Source organism: Oncorhynchus clarkii, chromosome 21 (assembly GCF_045791955.1).
Source record: "Oncorhynchus clarkii lewisi isolate Uvic-CL-2024 chromosome 21, UVic_Ocla_1.0, whole genome shotgun sequence".
NCBI lineage: Eukaryota > Metazoa > Chordata > Actinopteri > Salmoniformes > Salmonidae > Oncorhynchus > Oncorhynchus clarkii.
The window spans coordinates 39,853,405-39,867,051 of record NC_092167.1 but is presented as its reverse complement, the minus strand read 5'-3'; the positions used below and the strand labels follow the sequence as shown (position 1 = coordinate 39,867,051).

The 13,647-nt window shown below is 42.1% G+C and overlaps 1 protein-coding gene across 4 annotated transcripts in view; it reads left to right on the top strand.

Moving 5' to 3' along the window:
- The window catches only part of LOC139379049 (tetraspanin-5-like), a 33,643-nt gene that overhangs the window by 17,671 nt on the left and 2,325 nt on the right, over positions 1 to 13,647 (top strand). For 3 of the 4 annotated variants that reach the window (XM_071121789.1, XM_071121788.1, XM_071121787.1), the window contains 6 exons: positions 3,777 to 3,923; positions 4,694 to 4,864; positions 8,172 to 8,297; positions 8,847 to 8,894; positions 9,141 to 9,257; positions 11,288 to 11,349. In XM_071121789.1, the coding sequence (XP_070977890.1) occupies positions 3,777 to 3,923; positions 4,694 to 4,864; positions 8,172 to 8,297; positions 8,847 to 8,894; positions 9,141 to 9,257; positions 11,288 to 11,349 (671 nt within the window). Of the gene's footprint in view, positions 1 to 3,776; positions 3,924 to 4,693; positions 4,865 to 8,171; positions 8,298 to 8,846; positions 8,895 to 9,140; positions 9,258 to 11,287; positions 11,350 to 12,048; positions 12,125 to 13,647 lie in introns of those variants that run through there. The other variant, XM_071121791.1, reaches the window with a different exon arrangement.

Here is a 13,647-nt window from a genome sequence, read left to right as displayed (position 1 = left end):
CACTGTCTTGTTCAGGGGCAGAACAACAGATTTTTACCTTGTCAGCTCAGGGATTTGATTTTGCAACCTTTCGGTTACTAGTCCAACACTAACCACTAGGCTACCTGCCACCCCCACATATACTCTACCTTCCCCACATATACACTACCATCAGAAAGAATTCACACCCCTTGACTCTTTCCACATTTTGTTGTGTTACAGCATGAATTTAAAAGGGTTAAATTAAGATTTTGTGTTACCAGCCTACACACAATACCCCATAATGTCAAAGTGGAATTATGTTTTTAGACATTTTGACAAATTAATAAAAAAATGAAAGGCTGACATGTCTTGAGTCAATAAGTAGTCAACCACTTTGTTATGGCAAGCCTAAATAAGTTCAGGAGTAAAACTCTGCTTAACAAGTCACATAATACGTTGCTTTGTGTGCAATAACAGTGTTTAACATGATTTTTCAACGACTACCTTATCTCTAAACCTCACACACATACAATTGTCTGCATGGCCCCTCAATCGAGCAGTGAATTTCAAATGCAGATTCAACCACAAAGACCTGGGAGGTTTTTTATTGCCTCGCAACTAAGGGCAGCTATTGATAGCAGACATAGAATATCTCTTTGAGCATGGTTAAGTTATTAATTACACTTTGGACGGTGTATCAATACACCCAGTCACTGCAAAGATACAGGCGTCCTTCCTAACTCACTTGCCTGATAGGAATGAAACTGCTCATGGATTTCACCATGAGGCCAATGGTGACTTTAAAACAGTTACATAGTTTAATGGCTGTGATGGGAGAAAACTGAGGATGGATCAACAACATTGTAGTTACTCTACAATACTAACCTAAAGGACAAAGTGAAAAGAAGGAAGCCTGTACAGAATACAAATATTCCAAAACATGCATCCTGTTTGCAATAAGGTACTAAAGTAAAACTGCAAAAATGTGGCAAAGAAATTAACTTTTTGTCCTGAATACAAAGTGTTATGTTTAGGGTAAATCCAACACAACACATTACTGAGTACCACTCATCACATTTTCAAGCATGTTGGTTGAAATCGGCAAGGACTAGGGGGTTTTATAGGATAAAAATAAACGGAATTAAGCTAAGCACAGGCAAAATCCTAGAGGAAAACCTGGTTCAGTCTGCTTTCCAATAGACTTGTGGAGACAAATTCACCTTTCAGCAGGACAATAATCTAAAACGCAAGCTACCTTTAATGTTCCTGAGTGGCCGAGTTACAGTTTTGACTTAAATTGTCTTAAAAATCTATGGAAGACTTGAAAATGGCTGTCTAGCAATATTCAAAAATCAACTTCACAGAGCTTGAAGAATTTTCTAAAATAATCATGTGCAAATATTGTACAATCCATGTGTGGAAAGCTTTTAGAGACTTACTTAGAAAGACTCACAGCTGTAATCGCTGCCAAAGGTGATTCTAACATGTATTGACTCACGGGTGTGAATACTTATGTAAATGATATGTATTTCATTTTCAGTACATTTTCTAACATTTCTAAAAACATGTTTTGACTTTGTCATATTGGGGTATTGTGTGTAGGTGGGTGAGAATTATTATTTTTTAATCCATTTTGAATTGAGGCTACAGCACAACAAAATGTGGATTAAGTCCAGGGGTATGAATATTTTCTGAAGGCACTGTACATTCCGTTCTCGGCGTCAATAAAACTCTATCCTCTATCTTGTTAAGTGTGTTCAGGTGTGTTGGCCGTGGCCACTAATTGTCCACACCTGATCTTAATGAGTGCTTGTTTCCTTTGAAATGGGGTCTGTTTGAATAAACTAAAATTAACAACTTTGTATGAGTAAAAAAAACTGGCATGCTAGCTCGATCCTGGTGTCGAAGGGGACTTACTCCATGGATAGAAAAAATAAGATTAGATTAGAGGTTTGAATCTCACTGAATCCGTGCCATCATAAAAAATAAATGTCTTTGCATGATTAATGCCTAATTTAATGAATGTCCATGTGTCCTATCTGTGCTTGGAGTTCAAAACAATTAACTTAAGCTAGAAGTCTTATTGAAACATTCAGTGAAAGTTTTAAGGAAGTTATTAAAAAAGCTCCAAATAACCTTTACATTTCGTTCAAAACATTCACAACATTTAAAGAATGTTCTCAGAACATTACTTAATTACCTTCAAATAACAGCATTTCTGTTCTCAGAACGTTAATAAAACCTCCAAGGAAAACTTGCAATGAACCATAGTAAAACGTTTTTAGAACCTCCCTGCAACCTAAAAATATATTTTCTCAGAACAGTTTTACTTCCGGTTTTCAGAACGTTAAAAAAACGTTCAGTTTTAATGCTCAGGAAACGTATGTTTTCGCTCCCGGAACCAATGGGAAACCAAAAACTTCCCGCAAGTTCCCGCAACTTCCAAGGAGCCAAATGGGCTAGCTGGGTAAGGTCTCATACACTACATGGCCAAAAGCATGTGGACACCCCTTCAAATGAGTGGATTTGGCTATTTCAGCCACACCCGTTGCTGACAGGTGTATCAAATCGAGCACACAGCCATGCAATCTCCATAGACAAACATTGGAAGTAGAATGGCCCATACTGAAGAGCTCAGTGACTTTCAAAGTGGCACCGTCATAGGATTAAGTCAGTTCGTTGAATTTCTGCCATGCTAGAGCTGCCCCAGTCAACTGTAAGTGCTGTTATTGTGAAGTGGAAATGTCTACGAGCAACAACGGCTCAGCCACAAAGTGGTAGGCCACACAAGCTCACAGAACGGGACCACCGAGTGCTGCAGTTCGGTAGCGTGTAAAAATCGTAACACTCACCGAGTTCCAAACTGCCTCTGGAGACAATGTCAGCACTAGACCTGTTCGTCGGGAGCTTAATGAAATGGGTTTCCATGGCCAAGCCTAAGATCACCATGCGCAATGCTAAGCATCGGCTGGAGTGGTGTAAAGCTCGCCACCATTGGAGCAGTGAAAACGCTTTCTTTGGAGTGATGAATCACTCTTCACCAACTGGAAGTCCAACGGACGAATTTGGGTTTGGTGGATGCCAGGAGAAGGCAACCTTCCCAAATGCATAGGGCCAAGTGTAAAGTTTGGTGGAGGATGAATGAATAATCGTGAGGGGCTGTTTTTCATGGTTCGGGCAAGGTCCCTTAGTTCCAGTGATGGGAAGTCTTATAGCGTACAATGACATTCCAGATGATTCTGTGCTTCCAACTTTGTGGCAACAGTTTGGGGAAGTTTCCTGTTTCAGCATTACAATGCCCCTGTGCACAAAGCGAAGTCTGTACAGAAATGGTTTGTCGAGATCGGTGTGGAAGAACTTGACTGGCCTGCACAGAGCCGTGACCTCAACCCCATCAAGCACCTTTGGGATGAATTGGTACACCAACTGCAAGCCAGGCCTAATCAACCAACATCAGTGCCCAACCTCACTAATGCTCTTGTGGCTGAATGGAAGCAAGTCCCCCGCAGCAATGTTCCAACATCTAGTGGAATGCCTTCCCAGAAGAGTGGAGGCTGTTATAGTAGCAAAGAGGGGAAAAACTCCATATTAATGCCCATGATTTTGTAATGAGATGTTCGACGAGCAGGTGTCCACATAGTGTATATATTACACAAATAAATAATCTGATAAGTACAATAGATAATCAGTCTTTTCCCTGGACCGCCCTTGTGTCTGGAAGAGTAGCAAAGCATACAATTCTTACTGTGCTCACTGTTAACACATCTCTGTCTCTGTCTCTGTCTCTGTCTCTGTCTCTGCGTCTGCCTCTCTAGGGTGTTCTCTCCAACATCTCGTCCATCACAGACCTGGGGGGCTTTGACCCCGTCTGGCTCTTCTTGGTGACGGGAGGAGTCATGTTCATCCTGGGCTTTGCCGGTTGCATCGGAGCGCTGAGGGAAAACACCTTCCTGCTCAAGTTTGTACGTCCACAACTCTCTCACTCCCACTCGGCTCGCTCCTTAGACATGGACATTAACAAATATATACACTCCCCTCTGTATTAATTTAATTTGGCTCTATACTCCAGCATTTGGGATTTGAGATCAAATCTTTCATATGAGATGACAGTAAAGAATGTAAACCATTTATTTGAGGGTATTTCAATACATATATGTTTTACCGTTTAGAAATTAAAGGACTTTATGTATGTAGTCCCTCTATTTGAATGTGCAAATGTTTTGGGACAAATCCACTTATAGTGAATTAAAGTAGTCAAAAGTTTAGTATTTGGTTCCATAGTCCTAGCACACATTGACTACATCAAACTTGTGACTGAAAACTTGTTGGATGCATTTGCAGTTTGTTTTGCTTGTGTTTTGGGTTTATGTTGTGCCCAATAGGAACTGAATGGTGAATAATATATTGGGTCATTTTGGAGTCACAAACTAAAAGTTTTAGCTTCACTGTCGAACTAAATACAGAGTGTCTATGTATTACTCAATGAAAAGCTCTAAATAATACCTATGCATTATTAGGGTTATCATTAGATGTCTTTATATTCATCATTGACTCCACTTTGAACTCCCACTCCCTCCCCAGTTCCCTGGACTCAAATTAAGCTTATTCTTGGACTGTCCCACTCTGTATAGTCCATGATGAGTAGGCTTAATCTGAGTCTGGGAGACCAGTCCTCCATCTCCCCTCTATGACATGTCAGAATTACAGCTCCCCCCCCCCCATTCTGTTCCAGTTTTCTGTGTTCCTGGGGATCATCTTCTTCCTGGAGCTGACAGCTGGAGTGTTGGCCTTCACCTTCAAGGACTGGATCAAGGACCAGCTCAACTTCTTCATCAATAACAACATCCGGGCATACCGTGACGACATCGACCTCCAGAACCTTATAGACTTCACTCAGGAATATGTACGCATTTGAAAATCAGTGTGAATGTGTGTCAGAGGATGCTGGTGGGAGGAGCTATAGGAGAATGGGCTCGTTGTAATGGCTGTAATGGAATACATGGAACTGAGTCAAGCATGAGGTTTCCAAATGTTTGATGTGTTTTCTACTGTTCTATTTATTCCATGGAGCTCTGGTTTGAGTGAGGTGAAGAGTTGGTAGGTTGCGGGGGTAGGAGCAGGTGTGCGTGTGTTCGAGTGAGCAGGAGAGAGCCTGGTAGCCCCACTCACAGGCATGGGAGAGCATAGGCCCAACTACTAGGGAGCCAGACCCAGGCAATCAGAATAAGTTTTTCCCCACAGACAGAAATACTCCTCAGTTTCATCAGCTGTCCTTGTGGCTGGTCTCAGACTGAAGCCAGATGTGGAGGTCCTGGGCTGGCGTGGTTTGATGTGGTCTGCGGTTGTGAGACCAGTTGGAATGATGTTGGAGGTGGTTTATGGTAGAGAAATTAACATTCAATTATCTGGAAACCGCTCTGGTGGACATTCCTGCAGTCAGCATGCTAATTGCACGCTCCTTCAAAACTTGAGACATCTGTGGCGTTGTGTGACAACTGCACATTTTAGACTGGCCTTTTATTGTTCCCCAGCACAAGGTGCACCTGTGTACTGATCATGCTGTTGTCATGGGAATTCTACACATGGGACACTCAAAGTTTATCTTAAATGAATCATTGTTTATTAAGATTCAAGAGTTTTCTGGTCTCTCCCAAGTGTCATTGGTTTTGAACAAGATCTTAATGAAAAAGACAATCAGCTGCCAAACTGATAACAGCTTTGCTCACCTCACCCTCCAAGAGTTCTTCACAGCACTATCATTGGTTCTGTGTGATGAGGAAGAGTCGGAGAGAAGGATCACCAAGCTATTGGAAGGATTTGCTAACGGAATTGCAATCAACTTGGGAAATGCAATTTTGCCATTTCTATTTGGCCTGTTTAACAGAAACACGAGTTGCTTCCTGAAGGAGCATTTCAACATTGACCTGCCAACTGATTCACAGTTTTCGATACTGGATAAAACAATTGACTTACCCGAAGTCTGAACCCCCCCCATGAAGTTATACATCTCTGCTCAGCTCTTCGGGAGAACGACAGTCTGACTCATTTCAGTGCGAGGATAGTCAATCATCTTTATGATGAGCAGATGGCCTTGCTCCTCATGGCTCTTAGTGTGCAGCAAAACCTCTTTGTAGAACTTGACGTAGGCACTACTGTGGTGGCGGAGACTGCATCACGTTTGGTAAGCTTAATCCTGAGGTGTGAAAGGCTACACAGTGTACATATCCGCTTGATTGGCATCCTTTTCCATGCCTATATTTCCAGCAGTGATAAATGGTCACGGTGTTTTCATTTACTTGTTACAAGACGAGGCTCGCCAGAGAAGACCACAACGGTAAGTTGTTCTGCATTTGGCTGACACAGGAGGCGATCAGAGTACTTTGTGGATCCCAAGGTCGTAAAGACATCAAGCTAACCGTTTCTGGGTGGAGATGTGACAAACCAGAGTATCAGTGCTCTAACCTGAGACGGGTAAAAGAGGACTGCAACTCTCTCATCACACTTGAGATACAAGGGGGAACAATCACAGAGCAGCTAAATGAGTGCAGGTGTTCACAGTGGTGGTGTTCATATTTGATTGACTTTGGCAATGAGGTGGCGGAGTATGGTTGCAGCGAGGAAGGCTCATAGTTAAGACTGGAATGGAATACATGGAACAGTATCAACCACATGGAAACAGGATGTGACAGAATCATGTGTTTGATACCTTTCCATCATTCCATTCCAGCTATTACAATGCGCTCCTCCTCCAATTTAGTGGCATCAGCCACCACTGGCACTAAATTGAAATCTCCACCCACCTGGGGCACTGCAACCAAAACAAACTGTGGCATCCATAGGCTAAGTTACTGAAATCGAGATTGCCTTTTTTAAACACTTCAATGACTTCCAGTAGATATTTCAGAAGAGGGCATGTCCTTGAGGGCTCAAGTGTCTACTGGGATATGCTTCTCTTGAATCTAATCAATGAACTCACTAGATTGCTGTGAAACTGCAATTACTACCATTGCTGTACTTAGGTTGTGTGTCAAATTAATAACGTTGTACATGTTTCATAATTGATCCCTATATTTGTTCCAGATTGTTTGAAATGTGTTTGGAAAATGTTGTATTGCTCTGTGTGTAAAGGGTATGAACTTCTCAAGACAAATCATAGTCTTAAGCACCTATGACCTAAATGTGACAACAACAAAAAAACATTTATGTTTAAAACTTTTCGTTATGGAAATGGATTTATACAGACAAAATGTGAAAGAGAGGGGGGGGAAAGGGAGATAAACAGTGGAAAGCTAATGACAGTGTTCAATACAATTTACCCCAACACTAGCTAAACCCTGTTTCCTTATTAGGCTGCTAATCACCTCGTAAAATTATTATTATGTGCTAAAGCTATTAAGCCTACCCTTCTTGTGAGGTTACCATTTTAGAGTTATGCTGAATTACTTACAGTGCAATACTGTAGTTTTGCAACAGCATGATGTGTAATGAGATATGATATACTGTAATACATGATTCATAACATCTACATTTAAGTTGTTTTGCTTCACCTAAGAATGTGTCTTAAAATCGTCACTCAAGTTTCTTATATTGTTAATGTAAATTATTTGATATGCTTTAGCCCACATTTTTATTGAATTCACAAGGGCTTTCTTGAGTAGAATCTCCTCTCTGGCGCTGGATTGGTCTAAAGTCAGTTTCTCTATTCAGTAGCAGGCCTTTGTTAGTGTAGCCAACTGGTTGGCAGATACGCTTGTGGCGACTCTGACCATATGACTCCCAGACCGTATTCCATCTGAGCCTCTATTCACGAAGCAACTCAGTTGGAATGCTGATCTAGGATCAGTTCACCCCCTTTGTTATTCATTAGGGTCTGAAAGCACTCCTGAGACACTGTGAATACGGGCCTTGTTGTCAAGCCTTGCCCAATCTCTGTTGGTCACACTCCACCCACACTGATGCTGTGTGAGACGAGAGAGGAATTCACTACAAAGTTATCCCCTCTAAACATTGGACCTCTTTTTATTTTGATCATGTATGATGCCGCTGCGGAAGAGGTGTGTGTGTGCACGTGCGAATGCATGTGTTGTGGGGTAAAATAATTATCCTGATCTTAATGGGACTTCCTGGATAATTAAAGGTTAAATAAAAAGGTTAAAAAAAACATGGATTCCTTATTGACGTTCTCTTCTTCTCTGTTTTCTTCTCCTTAGTGGGATTGTTGCGGCGCATTCGGACCGGACGACTGGAACCTCAACATCTATTTTAACTGCACGGACACCAACCCCAGCCGGGAGAAATGTGGAGTCCCCTTCTCCTGCTGCACCAAGGACCCTGCGGCAAGGAACTCTCACAGGGGCTAGGGAGGGTTGGTCAGAGACATGGGTCATGGGGATCGGCAAATCAAGTCTTACATTTTAAAGTGAAAATTACAAACTTCAGAAGCCTTTTTAAACCTCAACTAGGCTACAAGTTTGCATTTGCTACTGTGCAGGAAAATTCTCTGCAACAAAAGAGTGGTCAAATTAAGATCCTACGTTGAAATGAATGACTACTATAGTCCCTGAAAATACAGATTTACGTGGTTTTCCATTATTTGGTTTGCCCCGATGACAGTATCTATGAGAGGGCAAAACTCATTTCTCAGACTGGCACCAAGGTTAAGGGCACCAACACACTGGGATTTTGTGTCCCGAGAATTTTGGATGGAGCTAACACTTAATTGGGAGTTGCCGTCAAAATGACAACGAATGATGATTGTCAAACAAAAAACGGACCATCTTTTGAACAGGAAATGTCATGTGTGTCAGTGGTATTATCAGTGGTGGTCAGGGTTATGACAGTTGACATCTGCTTTTTTTGATAACACTTCTATTTCTCTTCATTAGGAGGATGTGATAAACACGCAGTGTGGCTATGACGTACGAGCCAAAACTGTGAGTGCTGTTCCATTTCTCTCTGTCCATCTACCTCTTTCCTTCTACACTTTTCCTTGATATAGTGACCTTTAATATTATGGAATCTAAGAGATACTCAGAATATAGAAAGTCAAATTATATTATAAAGGGTTATATGATGAATGATCACATATGGTTGTATAATGAAGGTGTATGTTTGGTTTTCATGCCATTTGCAGGCTAAGGAGCTCCCTCTAATAAACATGTTACTGTCCCTTGTTGTAGGACGTAGAGCAGAAGACCTACATCCATGTGAAGGGCTGTGTGCCACAGTTTGAGAAGTGGCTACAGGACAACCTGACGCTAGTGGCTGGGATCTTCATAGGAGTTGCGTTGTTACAGGTGAGAGAAATGTTTCTTTGACTCCTTTTAGCATAGTGTACAAACAGGGCTAGCTACTCTCCGACTCAGAACATTAACTTGTCTCATCAGGGTGACAAGGTGTTGAAGGCGTTCCACAGGGATGCTGGCCAGTGTTGACTCCAATGCTTCTCACAGTTGTGTCAAGTTGGCTGGATGTCCTTTGGGTGGTGGACCATTCTTGATACACACGGGAAACTGTTGAGCGTGAAAAACCCAGCAGCGTTGCAGTTCTTGGCATAAACCGGTGCGCCTGGCACCTACTACCATAACCTGTTCAAAGGCACTGAAATCTTTTGTCTTGTTCATACACAATCCATGTCTCAATTGTCTCAAGGCTTAAAAATCCTTCTTTAACCTGTCTCCTCTTTATCTACACTGATTGAAGTGGATTAAACGAGCAGAAATTCAGAGCAGAGAAGCTTGCATGTGACTCAGTCACTGGTTACTATGGCTGACCATGTAAAACAACACATTTCACTGCACCTATCCGGCATATGTGACAATATAAACACGTATACACTGAATAAAAAATATAAACGCAACATGTAGTGATGGTAAATTGTTTCATGAGCTGAAATAAAAGATCCCAGACATTTTCCATACACACAAAAAGCATATTTCTCTCAAATTTTGTGCCCAAATTTGTTTACATCCCTGTTAGAGAGCATTTTTCCTTAGCCAAGATGATCCATCCACCTGACAGATGTGGCATATGAGGAAGCTGATTAAACAGCACGATCATTACACAGCTGCACCTTGTCCTGGGGACAATACAAGGCTGCTTTAAAACTTGCAGTTTTGTTACGCAACACAATGCCACAGATGTTTTGAGGGAGCGTGCAATTGGCATGCTGACTGCTGAATGTCCACCAGAGCTGTTGCCAGATAATGTAATGTTAATTTCTCTACCATAAGCCGACCCAAACGTACATTTTAGAGAATTTGGTAGTACTAACCGGCCTCACAACCACAGGCCTCGTGTAACCACGCCAGCCCAGGACCTCCACATCCGGCTTCTTCACCTGCAGGATCGTCTAATGCCAGCCACCTGGACAGCTGATGAAAATGTGGGTCTGAACAACTGTCAGAAACTGTCTCAGGGAAGCTCATCTGCGTGCTTGTTTGTCCTCACCAGGGTCTTGATCTGAGAATTGAATGTTAATTTCTCTACCAATGTCGTTTTTGAGAATTTGGCAATAAGTCCAACCAGCCTCACAACCTCAGACCACGTGTATGGTGTTGTGTGGATGAGCGGTTTGCTGATGTCAACGTTGTGAACAAAGTGACCCATGGTGGGGTTATGGTATTGGCAGGCATACGCTGCCAACAAATACAATTGCATTTTATCAATGGCAATTTGAATGCACAGACATACCGTGACAAGATCCTAAGGCCCATTGTTGTGCCATTCATCTGTCGCCATCACCTCATGTTTCAGCATGGTAATGTATGGCCCCATGTTGCAAGGATCTGTACACAACTCTTGGAAGCTGAAAATGTCAGTTCTTCCATGGCCTCCCTACTCACCAGACATGTCACCCATTGAGCATGTTTGGGATGCTCTGGATCAACAGCTACGACAGCATGTTCCAGTTCCTGCCAATATCCAGCAACTTCGCAGAGCCATTGATAAGAAATGGGACGACATTCCACCAGCCATGATCAACTCTATGGGAAGGAGATTTGCCTTATGCAGCGCGACATATGTTGGTCACACCAGATACTGACTGGTTTTCTGATCCACGCCCCTACCCTTTTAAGGAATCTGTGACCAACAGATGCATATCTGTATTCCCAGTCGTAAAATCCATAGATTAGTGCCTAATACATTTATTTCAATTGACTGATTTCCTTATATGAACTGTAACAGTCAAATCTTTGAAATAAATTGTTGCATGTTGTGTTTGTGTGTGTGATATATATATATATATATATATTTTAATGTGAATGAAAACATGATTTAATTACAAAATACATCACATTCATAATTATCTTTCTTTCTTTTACAGATATTTGGAATATGCTTGGCACAAAACTTAGTTAGTGACATCGAAGCTGTGAGAGCAAGCTGGTGAGGAAATATAAAATACTTAAAATGAACGTCTCAAGTTAATTCTATCACATCTGATGTGTTTCCTCATTCCCTGCCACTTTTTATTAACTGGGTTCAATATTGATTGACACTTCGTAGGATAGGCTTTAACAGCATGGAAAATCAATCACTGAATCCAAGGTAAATGGTGTTTTGTTTGATAGTGTGCCATCATGTGGACCAAAAGGGAATTTGGAATCACATTTTCAATACCAGACCGTATTTTAGAAAAGGTGCTTCATTATATTTGGCATAGAATAAAGTAAGAAGATATTGCGCCGTATGTATCAAGCTGCTGTAAAAGAAACCATGGTGGAATTTAACTCCTCAAAATGAAGAAAAGTTCAACAGTATTGATGTTTGTAACCACTAAATCTGCATTTTACAAGGTTCTTACTAGTTTTTGGCTACATATCAACCTTGATCCAGAATATGCTGAGTAAAACTTTTATAAAAACTTTTATTTGTACTTTGACTTTGCTCTGCTTCCTAACTTAACCTATTAGTTTGACTGAGTCATTTGGCGAAGGTTCTACGCCCTGCTACTTCCAGCTGGCCGCTCAGCTAGGAGACAGGAGCACAGCACCCCCTGTCCACATTACTATCCCATCCCTCTGCCACACCATCGTCATGCCAACTCACCTCACACTTCATTTTTCATCCCCCATACTTTGTCAGGATGCCCCCGCCCTCTCTCTCCATGCACCGACCCCTGCCTCACTCTGGAAAAAAAGGGTCTGCATACTACGCATGAGGAACGTACTCGCGAGCGTGTGTATGAACTGTAGCCGGTGGGTGTTGTTGTTGTCCTCCGTATGAACTGTAGCCGGTAGAGGTTGTTGTCCTCCATATGACCTGTAGCCGGTGGGTGTTGTGGTTGTCCTCCGTATGACCTGTAGCCGGTGGGTATTGTTGTTGTTGTCCTCCGTATGACCTGTAGCCGGTAGATGTTGTTGTCCTCCGTATGACCTGTAGCCGGTGGGTATTGTTGTTGTTGTCCTCCGTATGAACTGTAGCCGGTAGATGTTGTTGTCCTCCGTATGACCTGTAGCCGGTAGATGTTGTGGGTGTCCTCCGTATGACCTGTAGCCGGTAGATGTTGTGGGTGTTGTGGTTGTCCTCCGTATGACCTGTAGCCGGTGGGTGTTGTTGTCCTTCGTGAATCAGTAGTAGTCACTGTAGTGAATGATTTACCACAGCCCAGACCCTGCAAGACCCATGTTTCATTAATAAAGTACAGATCAGTATCAGGGAATACAACTCTGGCAGAGATATTAAGATTATAGATCGAATGTGTTTTATTTGGACCCCCAAGTTTTCTGAGCAAAAAAATAATTTTCACTGTTGATCATAAACGAATGTAAAAACAGAAAATCAGCTCCAAAGGATTTTAATTTAGGAAATTTGTTCCCAAAGCAGAGGGACATATGTTATATTATCCAAATAATAATAAATGGGATTCATATAACACTTTTCTTCCAACTGAGGTACTCAAAGCGCTTTACATAGTAGGGGGAAACTCACCTCATCCACCAGCAATGAGCGGCACCCACCTCAGGTAGCAGGGTGAGGAGTGATATGCCAATCAGGGATGATTAGGTGACCATGTTGGAAATGTAGCCATGACACCGGGGTCAACACCCCTACTCTTACAATAACCGTCATTGGATTTTGAATGACCACAGAGAGTCAGGACACTGTTTTAACGTCCCATCCGAAAGACAGCACCCTACGCAGGGACAATGTTCCCAAATGTAATCAAGGTTTGAAATTGTTTTAGTTAAATATTTGATCCATTTAGGCTTCTTGCTGTCAATTGGCAGTCTAAAAATATTTTTTCTTGTGCTCTGGCCCCACGACCATCCGCTCAAGAAAATAATTGTCCTGCGGCTGAATTTAATTGATGATCCCTAATGTATAACATTTGTATGTAAGTCAAAATGTCAGGCTAAGATGGAGGCTTAACTAGCTCACTGTTGGCAACAGTCTGCCAACAGATTTAAGGACATGACCCATTTCCTTCAGCCATCAGTTCAACCCAGATCCTGTGGTCATGAAGAATAGAAACAGTTTCAGAATACTAACCAACTTCCCTCAGATCCCTCCACCAATCCTTTGGCTACTCTCCCACTCTTGTCACTGTCCCAAACTCTGCACCCCTGTGCCAAGCCATCACTCTGTGCCTCCCTGCCCTATTCCCACCCAACTTCTCCACCAGGAGTGTATCGAGGATGCATTACATGTTCACCGAAAACTCAGGAATGTAAATAGAATTTA